Source organism: Lolium rigidum, chromosome 6 (assembly GCF_022539505.1).
Source record: "Lolium rigidum isolate FL_2022 chromosome 6, APGP_CSIRO_Lrig_0.1, whole genome shotgun sequence".
NCBI classification, from domain to species: Eukaryota; Viridiplantae; Streptophyta; class Magnoliopsida; order Poales; family Poaceae; genus Lolium; species Lolium rigidum.
The window spans coordinates 291,232,272-291,254,054 of NC_061513.1; the positions used below are offsets into that span (position 1 = coordinate 291,232,272).

The 21,783-nt window shown below is 42.0% G+C and overlaps 1 protein-coding gene and 1 long non-coding RNA gene across 4 annotated transcripts; one reads left to right on the forward strand and one right to left on the reverse strand.

Moving 5' to 3' along the window:
- Positions 1 to 215: 215 nt before the first annotated feature.
- LOC124660659 lies at positions 216 to 7,521 on the forward strand. Of its 3 annotated transcripts, none has more exons than XR_006989920.1 (11): positions 216 to 348; positions 1,341 to 1,446; positions 1,573 to 1,884; positions 1,969 to 2,284; positions 2,763 to 2,868; positions 2,994 to 3,175; positions 3,573 to 3,822; positions 5,136 to 5,213; positions 5,696 to 5,824; positions 7,063 to 7,142; positions 7,283 to 7,521. It is a non-coding gene; the product is annotated as an uncharacterized LOC124660659 (long non-coding RNA). The 3 variants fall into 3 exon arrangements; XR_006989921.1 differs by having other exon boundaries at positions 217 to 348; positions 1,573 to 1,721; XR_006989922.1 differs by lacking the exon at positions 1,969 to 2,284 and having other exon boundaries at positions 222 to 348; positions 1,573 to 1,721.
- An 11,823-nt stretch (positions 7,522 to 19,344) lies between these two features.
- LOC124660661 (probable receptor-like protein kinase At5g18500) lies at positions 19,345 to 20,679 on the reverse strand. The gene is made up of 4 exons (XM_047198486.1): positions 20,539 to 20,679; positions 20,025 to 20,286; positions 19,601 to 19,808; positions 19,345 to 19,513 (listed from the first exon to the last, which is right to left on the reverse strand). The coding sequence occupies exons 1-4, from the start codon at positions 20,677 to 20,679 to the stop codon at positions 19,345 to 19,347; spliced, it is 780 nt and encodes a 259-aa protein (XP_047054442.1).
- Positions 20,680 to 21,783: the final 1,104 nt, after the last annotated feature.

A 21,783-nucleotide genomic window follows, 5' to 3' on the forward strand; every position in this document is an offset into this window, starting at 1 on the left:
TGGGCGACCAACCAACAGCCGATGCTGAATCCGGCCGGCGCTGCATCAGGGTGGAGCGAGACCCTTCTCCACGGCCACCGCGTCGACCTCACCCGCCACGGTAACCTCCGGACCCCGTCCCCTCTCCGCGTCCACACCCCGATTAATTTCGTCATCCCCCCTACCCCTGCCCCGTGCAGGTAAGCAGAAGCAGATCAAGGACGGCCTACCCACAGCTCCTCCCGCCGCAAGGCCAAGGAGAGGCCGGCGTCCGGAGATGGCCGACGACCATGCAGAAGGGCTCGTCCACTCCGACCTCGACGGCCAAGGAGGAGCTCGTCTGGTCAGATGACACCCACCAAATTAAAGGTCCTTTCTTCGCCCCCTGTTCCGTTCTAGTTTCCGTTCCCCATAATCGCTCCACCAGCTGCAAAGTAGCCCGCCTGCCCTCTCTATGTGCGTCTAGTGAAAGCCCCAGCAATTTCCATTTCGACCTTGCAGTATTTCTCGTTTTGCTGGATCACACCGAACGCCACTCTCACCCTGTGCATTCGCAGATGGGGTGGATATCCAACTGACCGAGGAGAGCCGTCGCGGCTCAGCAAACATGTGTTGTTATGCTGTTGGCGTCGACGACAGTGTCGGCGCAGCCCCATCCCCAAGCGTTATTAGGGTGATGTCGGTTGGGGGCGCTGGCTCACTTTGTAGCCCTGTTCCTAATAGTTGGCTTTATATGGTTATACGCTGGTGTACCTAGTACAATGGCCAACGTATCGATCTCTCTATGCCAGCAATGAGGTCACGTACAGGGACCAATTGCTGATCACAGGAATGTATGTTTTGTAGCTGAACATTTCCGAAGCAAGACAATTCTAAGGGTTTGGTGTGTTCATGTTGCTCTTTTTGCGTAAATCTAACCAGACCAATCAGTCTTATTTGACAAACCTGAAACTAGTCCTTTAAAAAAAAAAATCATGCCTTGGTCATTTTCTAGCAATTGCAGTCGGTGAAAATACTTATATTTACCATGCTGGGCTAACTACCTAATTCTTGATCATGTTTTAGTATTTGCACGACTCTGTACATGTATAAATGATCGTGCTGAGTATTATTAGACTGCAATAATTTGGCTGGTGATGTGCTTGTTTCAACGTGCACTGTGGCAAAATTTTAGAATTCTCATGATGGTACTTGAGAATAAATTTTGATGTTACTGTACGGATATTGTGATCTGTAGTTTTGCCACTGTTTGCTGCATCCTGGAATCCTCATAATATTACAGATTTTTGGATCTCATTTGGATCTCATTATACTAGTGTGACCTATAATTAGTTTTGTACTGAACTATATTTGTTGAGCAGGTCACTTTATACTGCATATGGAGCTCATGACTACAGCCATCAAATGCCTCAATCTGCTCCTCAAGCGGAACCTTATGGTGACTATCCTTCCACACACCAATCTGAGGTACTGAATCTTGTTCATACGACATTTTCCCGCAGTAAAGTTCAGCTTGCAGCCCATCTTACTTAAATGTTCCTACTGCACCTCACTAGAATTATCCTATAATTATCATCTTCACATGTGTGATAGGGGCCTACCGAAGCTGAGAAGAAAGAGATGGCAGCACGGTGGCTCTTGGCGACTTCTGGTGACCTTGACCAGCTTGGAGGCTTGATGGCAGAGCTGCAGGTCTAGCTGGTCTGTCCCAAGTTTCACCTCGGTGAGCGCGACTCATAAAGGTGGAATTTTTTCCTGAGCAATAGACCTCCCCTACATTGCTCTGTCAATTGTGGATGCACACAAATGTTTATCTGCCAAGAAGATGCATGCCTACTTGAAGTTTGTAATGAATCCTAGAGTGAGATTCATGGAAATATCCACTTCTAACTAGATGAGCAATTTGTTAGTGCTACAGCCGTGTTGATGTTAATTTTAAATTTTAGAATTCTTTTTCTGTAACTGTATGCTCACCCTGGGCATTCGTAGATGGGATGGAAATCCAAATGACTGAGGAGAGCCGTCAGGGCTCAGCACCGGCGTCGACGATAGCATCGGCGCTGCTGCAGCCCCAAGCGTTAGCCCGCTTTCGATTTGCGATGCTGGCTCACTTTGTAGCCCTGTTCCTAATATTTTGCTTTATACGATTTATTTGCTTGTGTTATATGCTGGTGTAACTAGTTAAATGTCAATTTATTGATTGTTGTATGCCAGCCATGAGGCCACGTTAGGGACCAATTGCTGATCACAAGAATACATATTATGCAGCTCAACATTTTAGAAGCAAGATCATTCTAATGTCTCAGTGAGTTCATGTTTCTCTTTTTGCGTAAATCTAACCCTTAATTGACCAATCAGTCTTATTTGACAAACCTGAACTCCTATTTAAAAAAAATCGTGCCTTGGTCATTTTCTAGTAATTGCAGTTGGTGAAAATACTTATATTTACCATGCTGGATTAACTACTTCTTGATCATATTTTAGTAATTGGACGACTCTGTACATGTATAAATGATCGTGCTGAGTATTAGTCTGCAATAGTTTTGCTGGAGCTTCGGTTGTTTCAACGTGCCCTTTGGCAAAATTTCAGAATTCTCAGGATGGAACTCACTGAATAAATTTCAATGTTGCTGTACTAATGTTGTGATCTGTAGTTTCGCCGCTGTTTGCTGCATCCTGAAATCCTCATAATATAACAAATAGTTTTTGATCTCATTATACTAGTGTGACATATAATTTTTGCTGTTTATGTAGTTTTGTACTGAACTATATTTGTTGAGCAGGTCACTTTATCCTGCATATGGAGCTAATGACTACAGCCATCAATTGCCTCAATCTGCTCTTCAAGCGGAACCTTATGGTGACTATCCTTCCACACACCAATCTGAGGTACTAAATCTTGTTCATACGGCATTTTCCCGCAGTCAATTTCGGCTTGCAGCTCATCTACTTAAATGTTCACACTGCACCTCGCTAGAATTACCCTATAATGATCATCTTCACATGTGTGATAGGAGCCTACTGAAGCTGAGAAGAAAGGTGTGGTACCACGGTTGCTCTTGGTGGCTTCTGATGAGCTTGGCAGGCTGCAGGGGCGCATAAGCTTGCAGGGATGACGGCTTGTAGGCATGGTGGGAGACCTTCATGTCTAGCTGCTCAGGCCCAAGTTTCACCAAGGCGAGCTCGACACATAAAGGTAGATTTTTTTTCATGAGCAATAGACCTCCCGGACATTGCTCTGTCAATTGTGGATGCACACAAATGTTTATCTGCGAAAAAGATGCATGCCCGCTTGAAGTTCGTAACGAATCCTAGAGTGAGATTCATGGACATATCCAGCTCGACCTAGATGAGAATTTGTTAGTGCCATCCTTTTGATGTAACATGGTGTTGATGTTAATTCCACGTTTAAAATTGTAAGCTTTGTATTAATTTCAAGTGGGGGAAATAGGTAGTTCAGACTTGGGTATGCGGGGAGCTTTATTTTGATATCAAGTTCACGCTTGTATGTAAGCCACTATTTTTTCAGTAAATGCTGATTATAGTCGCTTGTCAATTCCATATCTTTTGCTGACACTTGTCTTTTTTTGAAGATCGATCGGTTCAAGTTGTACTAAATCCGAGTCAATTAAAAGAAACCAGAGGGAGTACCATTTTGACCTGATACAGTGCACCCCATGCCCATGATTATTCATTGCTGCTGCTTCACCACACACCCAAGAGGAGCAGGTTCGGGAGAAGGAAAGGGACCCAAAATAGAAACAAGAAAGGGAAAAGAGAAGAGATGGGGATTCTGCGAAACTTCCTCGAGCTCGCCATCAATTCATGTCTCGTGCTGCCATGGTAACCTTATAGTTAGTCATTTGATTACAGATTTATGGATGTGTTGGTAGAATATACCCGGTTGGTTTAGCTTTACGACAGTATATTGTTTACCCGATTCCGGCGAATGGTTTGGAAAGGGGAGCGAAAATAGTACAGTTGGACATGAAGTTTTCTGTATAGTGAGTTATCATCATTTTTTTATATTAAATCCAATATGTTTTAACATAACAATCGAAGAAGCTGTTTTGTAGGTACCAAAATTTATATTGGTTTACAGATTTATTTTTCTCTATTAATTCATACTAAATGACTTAATAGTTTGCCCAGTGTGGACATATTTGCCATCAAAGCTGAGATTTGGTGCTTATGTGTGCTTTTTGAAACATGTGCTGCTGAAGTTCTAGGCTTCCAGCTGCAACTTTCAGAGTACACATGGGTAAATCATTAACGATACATCACTCATTTTGCATCAGCTTTCACAAAAAATAAACTTATTTGGATTCTTAGAAACATGATACTGTTTTCTGAAGTGCAAGCCACCACCAGGTTTCTTTATGTCTCGCTTCAGAGTTTGGGCTTGAAGGTTTAGCTAGTGACTGCAATCTGGTTATATACTCTCTTGTGACGAGTTAACGTCAGTTTTGAAGGTTAAACTGTGTTGATCTGAAGCTTTCTGGATGTATACATATTAGCTTGAGCACACTGATTTTGAGGAGTAGCCTGGTTTTGCTATGTTTGTAGTCTTCTAGTGAAAATTGACTTGAGCTTCTCTCGTGTGCCTTTTTGTGGCTAAGAGGGCTATTCTGTACATCCAGAATTGTTGTTGATATATAGTTTCTTTGCAAATAACTTATGTGTTGGATTTCACTTCATGATCTTCTCCTATGATTTTTTAAAATTTTGTTTGTTCATTCATCTGGGAGTTACCTTAGGTATTGATGAGGATGGGTGGGAATGTGGGATCATGGAACATTATTTTCCATTGGTTTTGCCTTTTCTCATTGATGAAAAGGTTTATTACACAAATGCATGGTCTTGCTGCTGTCGTCTTAGAGCTTATACTCATGTTCCTGATTCTTGTATATACCCAATTTGGGTCTTTCACTGTTAATTATATGATAGTACTGATCTGGCATTTTTAGTTGATTAACATGTAATTGCCACCTCTTCGCTTATTATGACAGCAGCTAGATTTAGTGGTTTTGGTTAAAAATATTTAGTTGTTCTGCTTTAGTGGTTATGTTTAAATATTGACTTGCTCTGTTTGAGTGACGAAGAAGTTGGGACAAGATCTGTTTTGTTTTTATAATCTGGTTGGTGTTACTTGGCAGGGAAACCGGAAGGAAGCCGTTGAGCACCTTACCAAGGCGATCCTAGTGAACCTCAACAACCATGTATGGTACAAAGTGGTATGATGCAAAGGCAATTTACACAGCGTTTCTTAATCCCGTTGTACATAGGGAGTATCCTCATGTTGGCTTTGAATCCACTCCAAAGGCCAAAGCACGTTCATGTTGGATGAATTGACACGTCGTCCTGGTTATTAGAGGTCTTGGCCTGTTATGTTGGTGTGAATACCACTGGTTGATATTGTGTGGCCTTCTTCTTTGATTGATAACTATATATTGTCATCCTAGCACTCCATGGTTTAATTGTTTTCCTTGTCTACTACATCTAGAGAAGTATCATGCCTACAGGAAGTTGAGTTTTTTTCTCCCCATTTAGAAAATGAACCATTCAGGTCATTATTTACAATTTCGAGTCCATAGTTCAGATCGTGGTTTAGGAAGAAAAGGGCGCATGTTTATCATCATCAGAGAAAATTCTTTTACCCTGTTATACATTACCATGTTCCAACTCACTTAAAGTTCTTGTAACCCCTTCTTCGTAGGTCATTCACAATAGCAGCAATGTATGTGGAGACTGACATTGAAAATGTCGCCACTCTTTGTATGTGGAGCTGTCCTCATGAGGAGCTGGATGCAGAGTGAATGAACTCGATCTCGACATGTGGAAGAAGGTGATTATGTTTTTCCTGTAGTTTGTTTTGGTTGCACAAAACACCTTGGACTGTGTGCTAGTAAAAAATGCCTTTCAGCTCAATACATGGTTTTAAATTCCTTTGCGGTTGTTGCCTTTAACCAGGAATGTATCAATGGTAAGTGGCGAATTGCTATGGATGTGCTATTATGTTGCATTGCATCTGACTCACATTTGCATTTTACATATATGCCCATGATTAGTCAGAACACACCAACAGGTCGGCTATAGGAGGAATTATGTTTCCTCTCGACTGTTTGGTTTTCATGGTTAGCGATTTCTGTATGTTTTATTGCATACCAGATCAGGGAATGCTGAAACTCACAGGTGCATGTGCGTGTCGTGCACCTATATTATCCTCTGATAATCTTACTTCCAGTCCAATTTTAGTGGACTTTTGGAAGGCCTTACTGTTTGTAGGTTTCTCTATATTAGTTTGCATAGAAAATCAATGGAGGTGAAAATGTAGAGGTACATGCTTTGCACGCCTTAACTTATTTCCAGTCTAGTTGTTACCGGATCTAGGAATGGTTAAGTTGCTTGGTTTAATGGATTACTAAGATTCTTCAGAACGATCACGAAATGATGTCCAATTTCTACTAGGTTGCGATTCATTGAGACCATCGGCTAATAAATAACAGATAGACCTCTATCTGATTTATTTAAACATTCACCCCCTCGGACTAAGACACATCAAAGATGATGCCTTTGTGTGGTACTTTCTCACTGTGCTTTGGCCTGCTATATTGTTTTTACGCTATAGTTGTAGGATTAGGATATCACTCCCGTTGTAGCTTCATAGGTGATCACTCAACCACTCATTGTCTCACTGTTACATGAATAATGTTTGGTAATATAATCATAAGTAATAATATGATTTTTATTGTACTATGTGCCTGTGGCGGTGAGTTGGCCACCTCAAAGAATTACATATTGTGTACAATTTCCTGACTACATGCTTTGGGTCGGTGCCCTTTTGTTTCGCATTTTCCCACACTGTTTCCTGGATTCACTCATCCAAATGTGATGCTTCAGTGCCCAGATATCGTCAGCCAATTTTGTATGCCAAATAAAAACTAAAAGCTCAAGGAGAAAAAGCGGTGCTGCAAAGCGCGCATGATCCATCGGGTTCTCATTCATTCTACATGTTTAGTAACTGTTACCTTAGAAACTACTAATATATGACTACTTGTCACCCTATCTTGTTGAGGGTCACAGGCAGCAGTTGATAGAGGATATGTACAATGTCACCCATGATCACAGATTCACAGAGGAACCATCCATGGTGGCATGATCAGGTAATACCTCGGCCAGTCACAATTCATACATACATTCTGTGGCATGCATTTGCAGTGAGCTTTTTATATCCTTCAAAAGACCAACTGGAGAAGCCTCAACGCATATTGTTCTATAGCTTTTGAATTGTCTGTTTTTGCAGGGATGGTGTGACTGAAGCAGCCAAGGCCAGTTCTCTACTGCCGTCCGTGGGGATCCCTTGTGACTTCCATTTTTGTAATTGCTTCATTGCTTCATAGATACAAAGAGTTGTAACTTTGCCATGTTTGTCTTTGTTGCTTATTTTGTGTTACGACTCGTGATCTGAGGTGGATGGTGCGTGGGGGTTTGGATGTCAGTGTTAGCTGCTGTGATATATGTATATATAAACTTTATTTCACATCTGACCTGAATGTCCTAAAAAGCAAGGATGTCAGTGTGAGCTGATGTGATATATGTATATATAAACTTTATTTCACATATGACCTGAATGTCCGAAAAAGCAAGATGGTAATGGCAAAATTTCAACTATTTTTTTTTGTATAGTTTGCTGTTGCAAAGTAGAAGGATTGAGGAATGATGGTTTGAAGCTGAGCTAGTCATGCATGATCGATGAACTACTACTATCAGCAACTTCAACATCAACGGCACCGATCGTTTTGTGTTCTTTATGAGATTTTCCCAACTTTACTTTATTTGCTTGAGGCCATTGTAAACGGTTCAAGCAAGTAATATACGGAGTAGCTAGTTTGAAAATTCACTTAAACCTGCACATGCATGGCACGTTTTGAAAAATGAAGCTAAGGATAGGCTTGAGCTAGCTTCCAACGGAATTGGCCTACTTCCTCCGATACACAGATTAACCAGTGCTCCATCTAAACCATGCAGTATCTTTTCCCCCGTTCGTTGGGGCATGCTAACATTGATTGTCCGTTTAATTAGTGATCGGATGCCCATCCATAGCGAGAATTTGCTTTCCTGTTTTGCATGTAACCAGTAGTACTCTGGATTTGCTTCCCCACCTTAACCACTCCCAATTACTACTCTCCGAAATTAACTGCTCCCAAAAATCAGGCTACAATTAAATCCGGGTTACCCATTTTCAAAGAAAACTGTATTTGATGATTATTTTTCTAATGCTACCAACATTTGCTTCAATTTCACGGCCAGTTTACTTGGATCTAAGAAAAAAATATTTGTGCCTAACGACAAACTTCATATGGTTTCTCTCTAAAAAAAATGAATATGTTCACCAATGCAGCAACAATTTGCTTCCCTGAGAAAGATAGTGTGCTTCCAGTAAATTAGAATTTGCTTTGATCATGTCATTTTTCTTTGCATTGATCTGAAACTCTATTGTAGCAGTTCTTTATTTGAGGCAGCAAAACATTGCTTCCAGATTTTGCTTCTGGTGAAATTTAAATTTTCTACGGTCTATTAAAAAAATCATGATTTTACTTGTAAAGAGTTAGCGTCAATTTAGTTGATAAAAGCAAGGTTTTGTTATATAAACATTTCAGTGATATGGAAAAATATGTGTTTTTATGTAATATTAATTTTGCTTCTAACCAAACATACAAAATGGCTTTCCTTGTTTGCTTCCGTACCTGAAAGAAATGCTTCGATTCTATACAAAATATTTGTGTTTTATGTAAAATTAAGTTTTGCTTCTGAAGTATTACTCCCTCCGTTCCATTCTATAGTGTCTATTGTTTTTTGGCACGGAAATTAGCACAAGAGTGTTCTTTACACAAGACCCCCTAGATTAACGATTTGAGATCTGAGTAAAATGAGGGAAATCGGTAACTTCCTAAATTAACATTACAAATCCCACAAATCTCTCTGGTTGACTCTCCATATATGTGCAGCCAGGTTATATTAAGGAAATAAAAACATTGCTTCCTAAATCTAAGAAATCGTTGGGGTCATGCATTAGGAATCTCAATTAATTGTTTCCTTTTTGTACGGATTTTTTCCACGCATGTAGAGGGGGTAATTGAAAAAGAGCCAAGCTACAACCTTATATTCTGAAACAAATGCCAAAAATCTATAGGCATTATAGAAAGGAACGGAGGGAGTACAATATTGCTTAGTGATTTTTTTAATGGAGGAGTTATTTATTTCCATCGAACATGACGTAAGTTCGGTATGAGAAGTACAACCATGCCAAGCTAAAATGTAAAGTGTTTCCAAAGAAAATGGCATTCATTTCCGTTGAATAGGAAATTTGCTTCCATGAAAATTGCTTCACACTATACTTGTACGGAAGCCACACGATCTGCAAGCGCACGGAGACGGCCTAGGTGCCGGCCGCTGTGCAACCATCCTTACTAGCACGGAATCAGCCAGGGATGTGGAAGCACCCACGGACGACGATAGAAGCTGAACGCCAGAACCGTCGACGCACCCTTGCTGAGGACACGGTGGAGGCAACATGGGCGGAGGCCGTGGAAGCACCCTCTCCAAGAACACAGTGGAGGCAACATCATAGGCTAGAAGCACATGTGGATGACGGTAGAAGCTGAACGCCAGGGCCGCCGAAGCACCGTCGATGGCGATACAAGCGCAATGCCAGGGCCGTAGAAGCACCCGCGCCGAGGGCGCAGTGGAGGCAAGCCTACGATGGGGCGTGAGATGCATGTTGCACTAGATCGCCAAGCATACACCGCGCCGACACTGTTGCGAGGCTAGAAGGAGCACATCGCCGCCTCGACCGGACACCATGCGCCGCTACCAGAAGGCCCCGCCGCCGCTTCACGAACTTCACCTGGTTGCGTGCTTCTATGATGGCGAGGGGAGCTAGGTGGTGGTGATGGTGGCCGTGCCTGGGGTTGCTAGGGCTCCAACCATGGCAACCGACGCGTGGCGTTTTTTCTTAGCATCCTTTAGCTACTCAGATGTTTCAGTTCGCTAAGTTTGAAAAGTCCAAAGAGCACAGACTGGCGTCCAATTGTTATGATGGATGGATAGGTGCGGTTTGAGATGCGTAAATGGCTCCCTCCCATGATTTCTGGAATTAATTAGGAAGGCACCCTTACAGCTAGCGTTGGATCGAGTGGAGAATAAAATGACATTGGAGTGGTCCGACAATATGTGATTAGAAGTGTTTACCTGCAAATTTTCTGGGAAAGATTGCATGCACTGCTAGAACATAGGCCTCCCTACCAGCATTGGCCTGCCGTTGTTTAATCCCAGTACGTGTTATCTACGCTGAAAACGCTCGTTAGCGATCGCCTTGGTTCCGGAGTTTTCTCTGTTGTGTCGGTTAATCTATATCGGAGATTGTTTTGTATTTCGCAAAGCTTGTTTGTTACCTCTAGATGTTTTATCTCAACTAATTGTTATTACTAACAACAATTGTGGTGGTAAAGAATATAAGGATTCAAGTAGCTATCCAGAAATAAACAATTATGGTTCGGGAATATGTAAGAAACAACGAGAAATTATAGGGTTCGTCGCTAAGAAAATAGGTCTATCCATGTATACTAAACTGAGAAACAAGCAAGAAACTATATGTAGGGAGACGATGCTAGACTGAGAAACGAGCTAGCAACTAGTCCCTCCATTCCGTTAATTAATATGCAACTTTTTTTCTAGTTTTTTGCCGAAAAGGAAGGCACGGGGTAAGTTTGTTGGTATTCTTCTGAAGCTAACCCTCCGTCCTGCTCGTTTCTACCCTGTAATAGCGTGTTGTAATTAATTCTGCTGGATGGAATTCTCTCTAATCTCGTCAAATTTTAACGTCCTATTCACTAGAATAGGTAGGTATGGTGCGTCCCTTCCACTCATATACTTTCCTTGGAAAATATGGCTAACCAAAAATGTCAAACATCACAATTGACGCCAGCTTAGAAAGGTAAGCAGCCGGGCAGTAATACTGATTGATTACCATGCCATGCACATACTCCGGACGATTAAGTATGGCCACCCCTTTGATTAAATGTGGCATATGCGTATTTTATGGAAAGCTTGACCATGCCCGTTCCATCAACATGCAAGCAGCAATCAAACAGAATAGAGAAGGCGCCCACCTTTTTTCCCTTCAAAACTAAAACCCAGGCGTGGGGACCAAATATTTTCCTTCTTCCCGCCATTTTCTTTCCCTCCCTCGAAATTTGAATCGCCTCCAAAAGCTCTATATATACTAAGGGTGGGTTGATCCAACGTCGAGGAGAGGAGAGGAGAGGAGAGAGGGCACTCTGCTGTTCACCCGGCCTCCCGGTTTCATCGTCCCGGTAATTCTTGGATTATTTCTTTCGATTTGGTTGAGGAATCCGGCCATATCCATCCATCTAGTGCGCATCTTCGACCATGTCGCCGCCGTCTGCTCAGATTCGTTTCCTGCAGGTTCGCCGAAAAGGGATCCAGTGCTGCGCGCGGCGGCGAGTCACCGGCATGCATGGATGGATCATCGGCCGAGGTTGTGCTGCAGCGGCGGCGGATGGGGCCGGCCGGAGAACCAAGCGTGGTCAGTTTTGTTTTGTGTCTTCTTTTGGATTCCCGTACGTAGCTGCTGGTAGGCATGCAGGGGCGGGCGTATCCTTGTACCGTGTAACCTTAGTACGTACGTAGTGATCTGGATGGGTCTGGGGTAGGCAGCTAGCGTTGAAGATGCACGTACGTAGGGATGTGTTTGGGAATTAAGTAAGGAGGCAGCTGATTGCGTTGTTTTGGGAATCGATGGAGTGAAGCCGGTCCAGCTGCACCGATCGGCCGGGTCGGTGGAGCCAGCCTGGCAGCTGATGGGAAGCACACGACGCCTCTTGGAAGCGAGCGCAGTCGGCGGGGTAGAAGAGGCGGGCGAAGATGAGGACTAGGAAGTTCAGGACACGGCCGCTCCATTGATTCATCCATTGTACGCCACTTCACGCACTCAGGCGAGTAGACGAGTTGCCGACGCGATTCGCTGCTTGCCTGCTTTTGGAGGAGAGAAACAAGCACGTATAGAAATATCGATTGTTTGTTGCTGTGTTTCTGGCCCTTTGTACTGCATTGTATAACGCCGGCATAATAAACACCTAGACTTCGTCTCCGTCTCCTTACTGGAAACGAATTTCAGCTGGGTTCGAATCGGGGAGCAGTCCAGGCTTGCTAATCGACTCGAACACGGAAACATGGATCCTGTACATAGTACGGCGGATTACGTACCGTATGCGTGCGTGTCGAACGAAGAAGTTGTGGTCGCGCGTCGCTTGCCTCCTCCTGGCCAGCGCGGGATGCCAATGCTGGCATCAGCTTCCATCTTCTCTCTTTTTTCCTTTCCGGAGGCTCGGAGATCTGCCGTTTCCAGAGTCCAGACACGAGACATACATGTCGCCTGTTGTAACACTCCTTCCAGTTAACCACTCTTCTTCATGCTCAAGCCCATAAGCCAACATATATACGATCGATGTTAATTGCGTAGTACCAAAGGTAAACTGTCTGCAACATCATCAACATGCAAGGACGTGAACTGTCCTATTTTGAGCTTATATTTGGATCTGCATGGGTAATCATTTCTGTTTTTGCTAACTAGCCATACGGCAATTTCGCACAATCATTTCAATGCACTAATTAAGATTTTTGCTAAATAGTACTGGAGAACAACACAGCTTATGCGTCGTCCACTGTATTGATGCCATAGGCACTCGTTACTGACTAAAGTTGAGATGCTCCTTTTCTATATTCAGACCAGGAACGTAAGAGAACTCTTTTTTTTTTTGGTGTGATCTGGCATGCATCTAGAATTCTAGATAATGTTGTTTGTTACTGAATGAATGCATGACCTGATTGCGTTTCTGCTTTCTTTTCTAGGGTCCTATTTGCAAACTATGAGGGTTGCTCTGTTATTTCATATTCTTCAGAGGCCCTTTATGTAACTTGGTCTGTAACCGCGTGGAATTAATGCAGCTCTAGGTCCTTCGGGACCTTTCTTGTTAAAAAAAAAACAGTTCTCCCAAGTATTTCCGTACACTACGGGAAAAACAGGCGCTGCCGTGCGGCATATCATTGCCGTGAGGCACCGCACGGCAAAGACATCTTTGCCGTGCGCCGAAAGAGGCACTCACGGCAAACAATATACGCACGGTAAAGTTAGAGCGGTGGCGCACGGCAAAGTTCATTTGCACGGCAAACTCACCAGTGCCGCACGGCAAAGTTAATGTGCACGGCAAAGTCCATCAAATGCGCACGGCAAAGAATCCAGGACGGCTTAAGAAGCCCGATCTCTCGCAGCCTCAGCCCTCGCTCCCTGAGTACTTCGGCACCTACGCCGAGGACGTCGAGAACTACTGCGAGATGGTGAGGCATCGTCACCCGGAGGTGGATGACCCCATGAGCGCGGAGGTCGACGAGGAGTCGTTGGTCCCGTCGTCCGGAGGGTTGCCGCATGGCCGTCTCGCCATGAGGAACAAGGCCGTCAAGCATACCCTCACCACGACCTTCACGCGTCTCAAGGCGGGACTCACCAAGGACAGCCCCCCTCTCCCGCCTCGTCGCCGGGCTCGGCAACAACCCGCATACGACGTAAGTTTCCCTCATTTCCATCCTCTTTCCGACTTTCGTTCATACATTGCTAAGTGCTAACGAGACATGAATTTGTGAAATTGTAGCCTGACTTCGAGGCGGCCTACATGGCCGCTCATCAAGAATATCAGGTGGCCTTCAACCAGCACCAGCAGCAGTTCATGGAGTACATGGCATATATACATGTAAGTTCCAACCTTTGTTTTCGCAAATGATGACAAGTCCCACTTTCCCCTAGTTTGATGCTTCATTTCTGCAAAGACTCGACATGTAAACTATCTTGCAGGCGTCGATGGTGGCCAATCAAACTCGGACGAGATAGTGGATTTAGGGCCGATGCCTCCCTTTCCGGGGCCGGCGCCAAACATGCCATCGAAGGAAAATTTCGCTGCGGAGTACTATGGGAGAACAACGGTAAGTTCTTCGCCAAACCGAATACTACGGCTTTCCTTTGCCTCGCAAATTGCTAACATCTCGGGAACATGTGTGTAGGGAACGGGATGTTCCGGAAACCAGGGTGGTGGGAGGGACATGACACCGGTTCATCATGGTGGTCCTTCTCCCGGTGCTACACCCGGTACTTCTCCCGGTACTTCTCCCGGTACTTCTCCCGGTCCTTCTCCCGGTGGTTCTTCCGCAGCTTCTACCGGAAGGAATCGGCCCGGGCCGGTGTTTAGCGGCGACGAGCTCCTCTAGTAGTCCCATGTATCTTATGCACACTATGGCACCATGCATGTATGCACACTATGGCACTATGTATGCATCCTATGTCACTATGACACTATGTATGCAACCTATGGCACTATGACACTATGTATGCACTTGATGTTATATGTATTTGCACTTCATGCCTATGAATTTCATGTGAATTATATGTGCTTGTGTATCCTGCCAAATCTGGAAAACGCGCGAAACAGCAAAAAACGAAAAAAATGTACCAAATGGTACCCTCTACGCCGACGGGTTCCCCCTCGGGGTAGCTCCCAGGTTCCCCCAGAATTTTATCATGGTAACAAAGCTGCAAGTACACCTAAAATATGTATCTCCCGGAGTGGCAGCTTCAAAATGGTAAATGATTGCATAGAAAAAGAACCAAATCTCTCCCTCCCTCCATTCATCTCTCTAGTTAGGGAAATTATGGGTCCATTATTAAGGAAGGAGGAAAAGAAAGATTACATGTTTTGGTTTCTCCTTAATGATACCAAAGGGGCAGCCACCCCTTGTTTGTTTCTAAGATGAAGCCAGGATTCGATGATCCATAGGTAGGAGAGCTGGGGAAGCATATGTAACATGCTAAAAAATACAGATACGGTGTTTCCCTATCCTGTTGAGTTTTGAAAAATTCTCTAGGAAAACCTGACAAGTGTATATGTGCAGGCATGCTTTCATTGTGTCCATTTTGTTTTCACGTTCCAAGCAACTGAATTACATATGACAAGCTGAGAAGTCTACATGCAACCACATCCATATAGCGAGGCAAAAATCGCTGAGCATTTAGCATCCTTCAAATATATAAAGCAGAAAATAGACTTGTCAGTAGAATGTGACTTTATGAAAGAAAAAATGAAGTGATAATAAAATAACACATCACTGTATGCAAACATGTAGAGTAAGGCCGTGCTAGAACTATGGAAGACAAGAGAAATTTGATATTAGGTCAACACAACAAAACTGCAAGTCACGAGTGTTCGTTATTCGTACCTTAATATAGTCAAATTTGCAGAGCATAACAATTACAGGAGAGCTGTTCTCAACGACCATCTGCCAGAAATCTTCTAATGTATTGACTAGTGGTCCTTGAGTAGAAATGAACTTAGTTTGATCTATGTCATAATGCTGCATATTTTAAATGCAACCATGCTAATTATGATTAGAAAGAAAGAAAAGGGCAAAAAAAAATAATTACCAGGAAATATACTGTTTTTACCTTTATAAGGCTTGCATTGATGTAGTCATTGCTTTTCTGAATGCCTGTTGAGGACTGTAGTCTTATCCTGGTTTCATCAACTAAAGAAAAGAAAAGTCAAGTTACATCCAATAATTTATTCCACATGGAAACATGGTGCTCTTGCAGAATATGCATGACAGCCTTCACAAATTAATACTGCTCACATGGAATGACATCAGTATAGCGGTTCCTTTTCCTATTATCAGGATTTAGAGCCACTTCAAAATTCTGAGTCGACTGGAGCGTTTTTCTTACGTCCTGAAATAATTCATTGAACCAATAGTTGCATGATTTGCTTCAGATGAAATATTTCTTAATTCTTATAACAGGAAATTTCAAATTATTCTTCATATATATGACCGATAAAATAATTAGTCCACAATCTGCTGTTTCTTGTCAATACTTATATCTTAATTGTTGCTTTTGCTTGCATTGAAAGGAATGTTGATGAGCTAGTGCGGTACCACGAAATTAGAATTCAATGGGATCAGGAAACCCTCTCAGCATTCACGGTGACAGATCAATAACCAATTAAAGAAACACAAAATCCAGTCTTGCTTTGTCTGGTGGCCTAGATGAACAAAATTGGTGAACTATTTTCCTCCGAAAAAATACCGAGCTACTTCATTGTGCCAGCTTAAGTCCATCTCAGGTAAGCGCATGAGAAAAATACAAAGTCCATGGGTAGGTTCATTACTTCATTCCAAGGAAGAGACAATGCCACAAGAGAAGCAGATTATTCGAAGTTCTAGTTTTGTTTGGTGAATGCTAATGTTGATGATGTACTCTGGAGAAAGCAGCATAACTCTTCAGAGTTGAAGCCACATTTTTGATGTAGCTTTGGAAATAATCTATATTAAACCTTAATCATATCCAGCACATTCATTTCTGGTTGCACACCTATTTTCCACTCTCATGCTTCACTTGGAAACAAGGCTGCGAAGATCATCTGGCACTAACCTTTATACAAAAAGGGGAAAAAGAACACCTCAAACATCGTTCACAACTCAAACTCGACTGATTGCAGAATTAGAGACTCTAGCTACAGCCACTTTTGTAAAGTTAGCTTGAAAAATGATGGTGTTATTAGTTTCGCAAAGGAAAGAAAAGGTTGGTGATAATTTGGCCATGCATTACCAGAGTCAGACTAGCTTAAATAGGAGGATAAGAGGATGAGTATACCGTAAGGTCTATATAGTACTCCCGGTGGATGACGAGTGGCTGCTTGAGCTTTTTTTCGAATGCCTTGAGCGCCTTCTTGCAGTACTTCACCTCGCTTGGTGCCAGTGCTCGGGGCGGCGGGTCCATGGTGGGGTCGGGAGTGTAAAACATTTGATGCGGTAGCTCGGGCAGGTCAAACTGGATCAGCTCGTTTGAGGTACATGGGCTTGGCTGCCAAGAAAGAACACAGCCGTGGATTAATTGGGTCCAAATAAAATCATCACTTCGCCTTTACTGATTAAAATCGATCACCTGTGACCATATAAACTAGCCATCCATCAAAGATGTCTTAGATTTATCTAAATTCAGATTAATGTCTAGATATATCGGAAATTCAATTTGACTCCCGAAAAAATTGTACATGTACATCTCCACAATATGTGTGCCCGCCAAGGTTCGCAAAAAAGGATAATGTTTATGGTCTATGTAAAAAAGAGAAAAAAAAACTTGTGAAAAGCCTTATTTTTAGCATCGTATTTTTTTATACACGTCACACGACAAGTGGATTTTTCATGAAATGACTTTGTGAGCGTGTAGCACATGAAGATGTCCATTTACGTCGGGCCGCTGGAGGGCATCTCCAATGCCAAGACACAGTAAATACAACACAAAACTAAGCATATGCTGCTTTTAATGTCAACAACAAAACAAAAGTAGCATATATTTGGACGGTTTATGGTAAGCTGTTAATTAATTTGGCGTATATGTATAGTCATACACCAGTTGACTAGATCTAAATTCTTAAACAATTCTATCTCATTATAATTAAGGATATTAAACTATTTACAAGTTCAATTAAGTTACTGATGCTCACCTTGGATTCAGCCTCTGTTAGCGGTACATTGGATTCATGTGGGCCATGCAGATTTCTCGTGTCTAAACTAATTAACGGCCCAATTGACACATCCACTTGGGGTACGTCGGACATATATGTAACTGTTAGATTCACCTCATCAACTAATTTAGGCCCCTCTCTGTTGAATATATCTTCATTTATGTCCTCACGTTTAAGATTGTCATTCACTTTGGTGCTCCGCACGATGAAATCGCCAATAAGCTTATCTTGTGGTGCCTTGTCTATTGGGTGCAATGTTATGTTGACACTATACTTTGATTGCGGAGCAACAATGTCTTTCTTTGGTTCTATACAGTATGGTAGAGGGATTGTCGTTTTGATGCTGAAGGCAATAGAAGAATTTGTCTCATTGGTTAGCTCAAGTGAGCGTGGTATCTTAGTGTTGAGCTCAAACGGAAAGCGTAGCTCGAGCGGCTCGATCCCAAGCATGTCATCCTCCGAGTAGGCACTCATCTGCTAGAACAAAACAATATGCATTGCAAAAATGAGATGTACTTCTCCTACAATCTCATATGCTTTTTTTTCATGAAGGTTGAAGCTTCTAGAATTTTAAGAGTAGGCAAAAGGTAATGGTGGCTGATTTTATTCTAATTAACTGTTTGGATTAACATTAATGGAAATTAAACATTGGTTCGTGTAACAGGCACACTCTTTTTCATGTATACTACCACTTGCTCCTGTATCATATATGGACGCTTAGCGGAAAGAATCCATCTACATTATGAACCAAATATCTAAGAGTACTATCCTACAATGTACGATCCACTTTGAAACAAAACAAGAATTCCCTGAGGAGCACATGAGCTTACTACTATTGAAGTTATGAAGTTCTGAGGCACATGGGCTTACCTGCTCTGCAGCAGATTCGTTCTCATTGCTGATTTGCCAATCTGTGCTTTCCAATTCATTGATAACATGTATTATGTCTGATATAAAAGGCCTCCTGTAGGGGTCCTTTTCCTGGCAGAGTAGCCCAATCTCGAGGAGTTTTGCAATTTGTTGGTATCTAAATGGTGTTTCTTTGCCTGATTTACGCAATCTGTGCCTCCATTTTCTAAGTACCTGCCATCAGAGAAAGCTGATATATAATAAAGACAAATTATATAATGCCCGCGATTCATATAAGCATAGGGTACACAAACCATGTCAGCTCGGTTCTCGAAGCAGTGACAGGCCTCTTTTAAACTTTAGCACCATGAAAATTCAATATGTCATCCAATGCATGGAATGAAAATTAAGTAGAAGTATACCAGAAATGTAATTCCTATTTCACAAAAAAATATTATGGGGTGCTCAATTACTATTTACCTTATTTACCCTTTCAGAAAAAATTATGGATCTTAAAATCCCTTGAAAAAGTAAGTTCGGTTGTTAACCAAGTAAGTTGATATTAGATCTGAAATTTGGCATATATTAGATATGTCACAATATACATGAAGTAACAAGGTCTTGGACAAGGGGTGCCTGGTCCAGACGTCGGGAACCGACTTTACAGAAGAAAAATGAACATCACGAAATCAGGTGCTTATTGTCTCAAAAATAACTGTGGATTTTCATGAAGCTAAATATCCATCAACATCCGACTATATGTTCCTTCTTAATCGAAAGAATACATTTTTATCTTTGCGTTGAACCATAAACTTTATATGGGGTATACCAAACCTCCTAATAATGATATGCAATAGAAATATTTGGGTTAAATCTGTAAAAAGAGACCATCTACAATGTAAAACACACTTACGTTATTACTATTGGTAACACTCCTGTGTCCTGTCACCAGTTGGATTATTATGATGCCCAAGCTATACACATCATAGCTGGGTGACATGGTGCCACTGTCTATGTATTCTGGGGCGCTGTATCCTCTGCATGAAAATATATTGATTATAGAACACAGAAAATGGAATGTAGCAAAGGAAAGAAAATGTTTGTCGTTTTGGTAAATAGCTTACAGTGTAAAAAAGCGGTTTGTAGTTTTGGTTTGTGAGTTTTCCACCATTCTAGACAAACCAAAATCAGTAATTTTCGCTACCATGTTATCATCTATTAGTATGTTTGCTGGCTTCAGATCCATATGCATAATACTCTTTTCCATATGAAGATACTGCAGACCCTCGCAGATTCCTTTTATTATTGAATAACGAGTGTCCCATTGGAGCCCTCTTAATTCATCTGCATAATAAAGAAGGCAGAAGAACGTGAGGTTTTTCAACCTTTATTTTGTGAACTTTATGTGTGATTTGCTCTAAAAATATATTTGTGCACTGTTAAACATAAAAATATATATAGCCCCTTATACTGTGGCCCTTTATTGAAGAGTAGTAGTTAACAATAAACACAAGAGTTGACAGCAACTAATCACATTCGAGAGTGTACCTGCAATATAGTTTTCAAGACTTCCATTGTTGACGTACTCAAAACAGAGTATTCTTTCTCTATCCTCAAACAAAATGTATCCGCCTGACCCTTCATTTTTGAATGGTTTATGTACCGTATGAGAACAGAAGCCAAGAAACCGAACTATGTTTTTATGGTTGACCATCAATAGGCTGTTAACCTCCCGATGAAATAGCTTCTCATCTATTGTATGCATGTTGTGTATCCTCTTCACTGCAACTACTCCATTAAGGAGGACACCCTGTTTAAACTTGGATCGCATCAGAAAATATTTGAACATGCAATGCAACAGTGTGAAAATCAAGCATACATGAAACTCCAAATTATTTTTGGCGTGGCAGTATAGCACATGGACACATTGGTAATTTGATAAAATTCTGCATCTACCAATGAAACATTTTTCCAGTACTTTTGTTTTCCTGTTTTGTGGAAACAAATAAAAAGAGATACCTAGGTTGTTCAAACCATATTTTCTGCGAAAAGTAAAGTTTACCTTGTAAACGGTTCCAAATCCACCCTTGCCAATTATTTGGTCCTCGGAGAAATTTTTAGTTATGCTCTGTAAATCTGATAACTTTATATCTCTTGGTTCGATGCTTCCGTCGAATATCTGCTCCAATACGTCAGGTTCCATGTTCTCCTCGTCTTTCTAAGTGCACAGCCGAGACATATTTACGTACATAGATAAATCTAATGCAGTTCATGAGCCATGAAACTAAGCATCCAAACAAGGAGTTGCTTACCTATGGAGACGGGCTGAGCCCTGTAGGTGGTCAACGGACCACAAACTGGAACTGTTTGTGGAGATGTCCAATGATTCGATCAAACAAACCCTGCACTTTGATGAAGATGCTGAGATGTAGACTAAAAGACATCTATGCCTGAGAAGATGGGATCCTGTTGTTTCTACTTTTTACACGCAAAAATTCACGGCGTGGAGTGTAAAGCATGATGGGCAATGCAAACATCATGCTGACTGAGATTTCAGCAGATCTTGGAGAAGTTTTGACTCGAGTGCATACCTGTTAGCAATGGACCGGCTGCAGGATGAAGAAGATATGGACTGTATTCTAAATTGAGCAATGAAACACTATCATGATTATTGTCCTCAGGGGGAGCCTAGGTACCCTCGAAGTCTCCCTTGTTTCTTTATTATGACCTTTGGAAGGCCCCAAAGTCTGGTCACGCTTTCATGGACTGCATCCCGTACAGTATACTACAATACTAAGACAACTTGTAAACCGAACCATTTCTATATAGAAATTACTCCGCCTCTCGTGACGTGCGGTAGAGTACACGGACTGTCAAATGGATCCAGCTGATGAAGGGAACATGCTGTCATCTGCTGCCTAAGGCAATTTGGTCATTTTGAACTGTCCTAACTGCTGAAAAGGATGATATATATTAGAAACAAATAGATACAGTAATTGACATCTGCATAACTAGCGGCCCATATATGTTGCGTCTGAATTTTTTTTTTCTTTTAAATTAGTAGGTATACTACTTTGCAAGTTTGCCTGCAGTAAAATTGAAGGAATAATTAGTTTCATGTCGCGAGTTCCTGATTTGATCTGAATCTGATAGGTTAAGTGTCCAAGAGATGCTATATTGAAGTACTAGCACCTAACGATCAGTATTGTGCATTATGGTGGACACGCATGTGACAGTGACGGTGCATTTGTCAACTGAATATAGGATAACGCTGCAACCTGTCCAACTGAACAACATGACCTTTAAT

Coding starts and splice junctions, on each gene's coding strand:
- LOC124660661 (XM_047198486.1), bottom strand. CDS start 20,679: ATGGAACCTGACGTATTGGAGCAGATATTCGACGGAAGCATCGAACCA. Junction 20,287..20,538: donor GATTTGGAACCGTTTACAAG/GTAAACTTTACT, acceptor AAGTTTAAACAG/GGTGTCCTCCTTAATGGAGT. Junction 19,514..19,600: donor ACAAACCGCTTTTTTACACT/GTAAGCTATTTA, acceptor ATTTTCATGCAG/AGGATACAGCGCCCCAGAAT.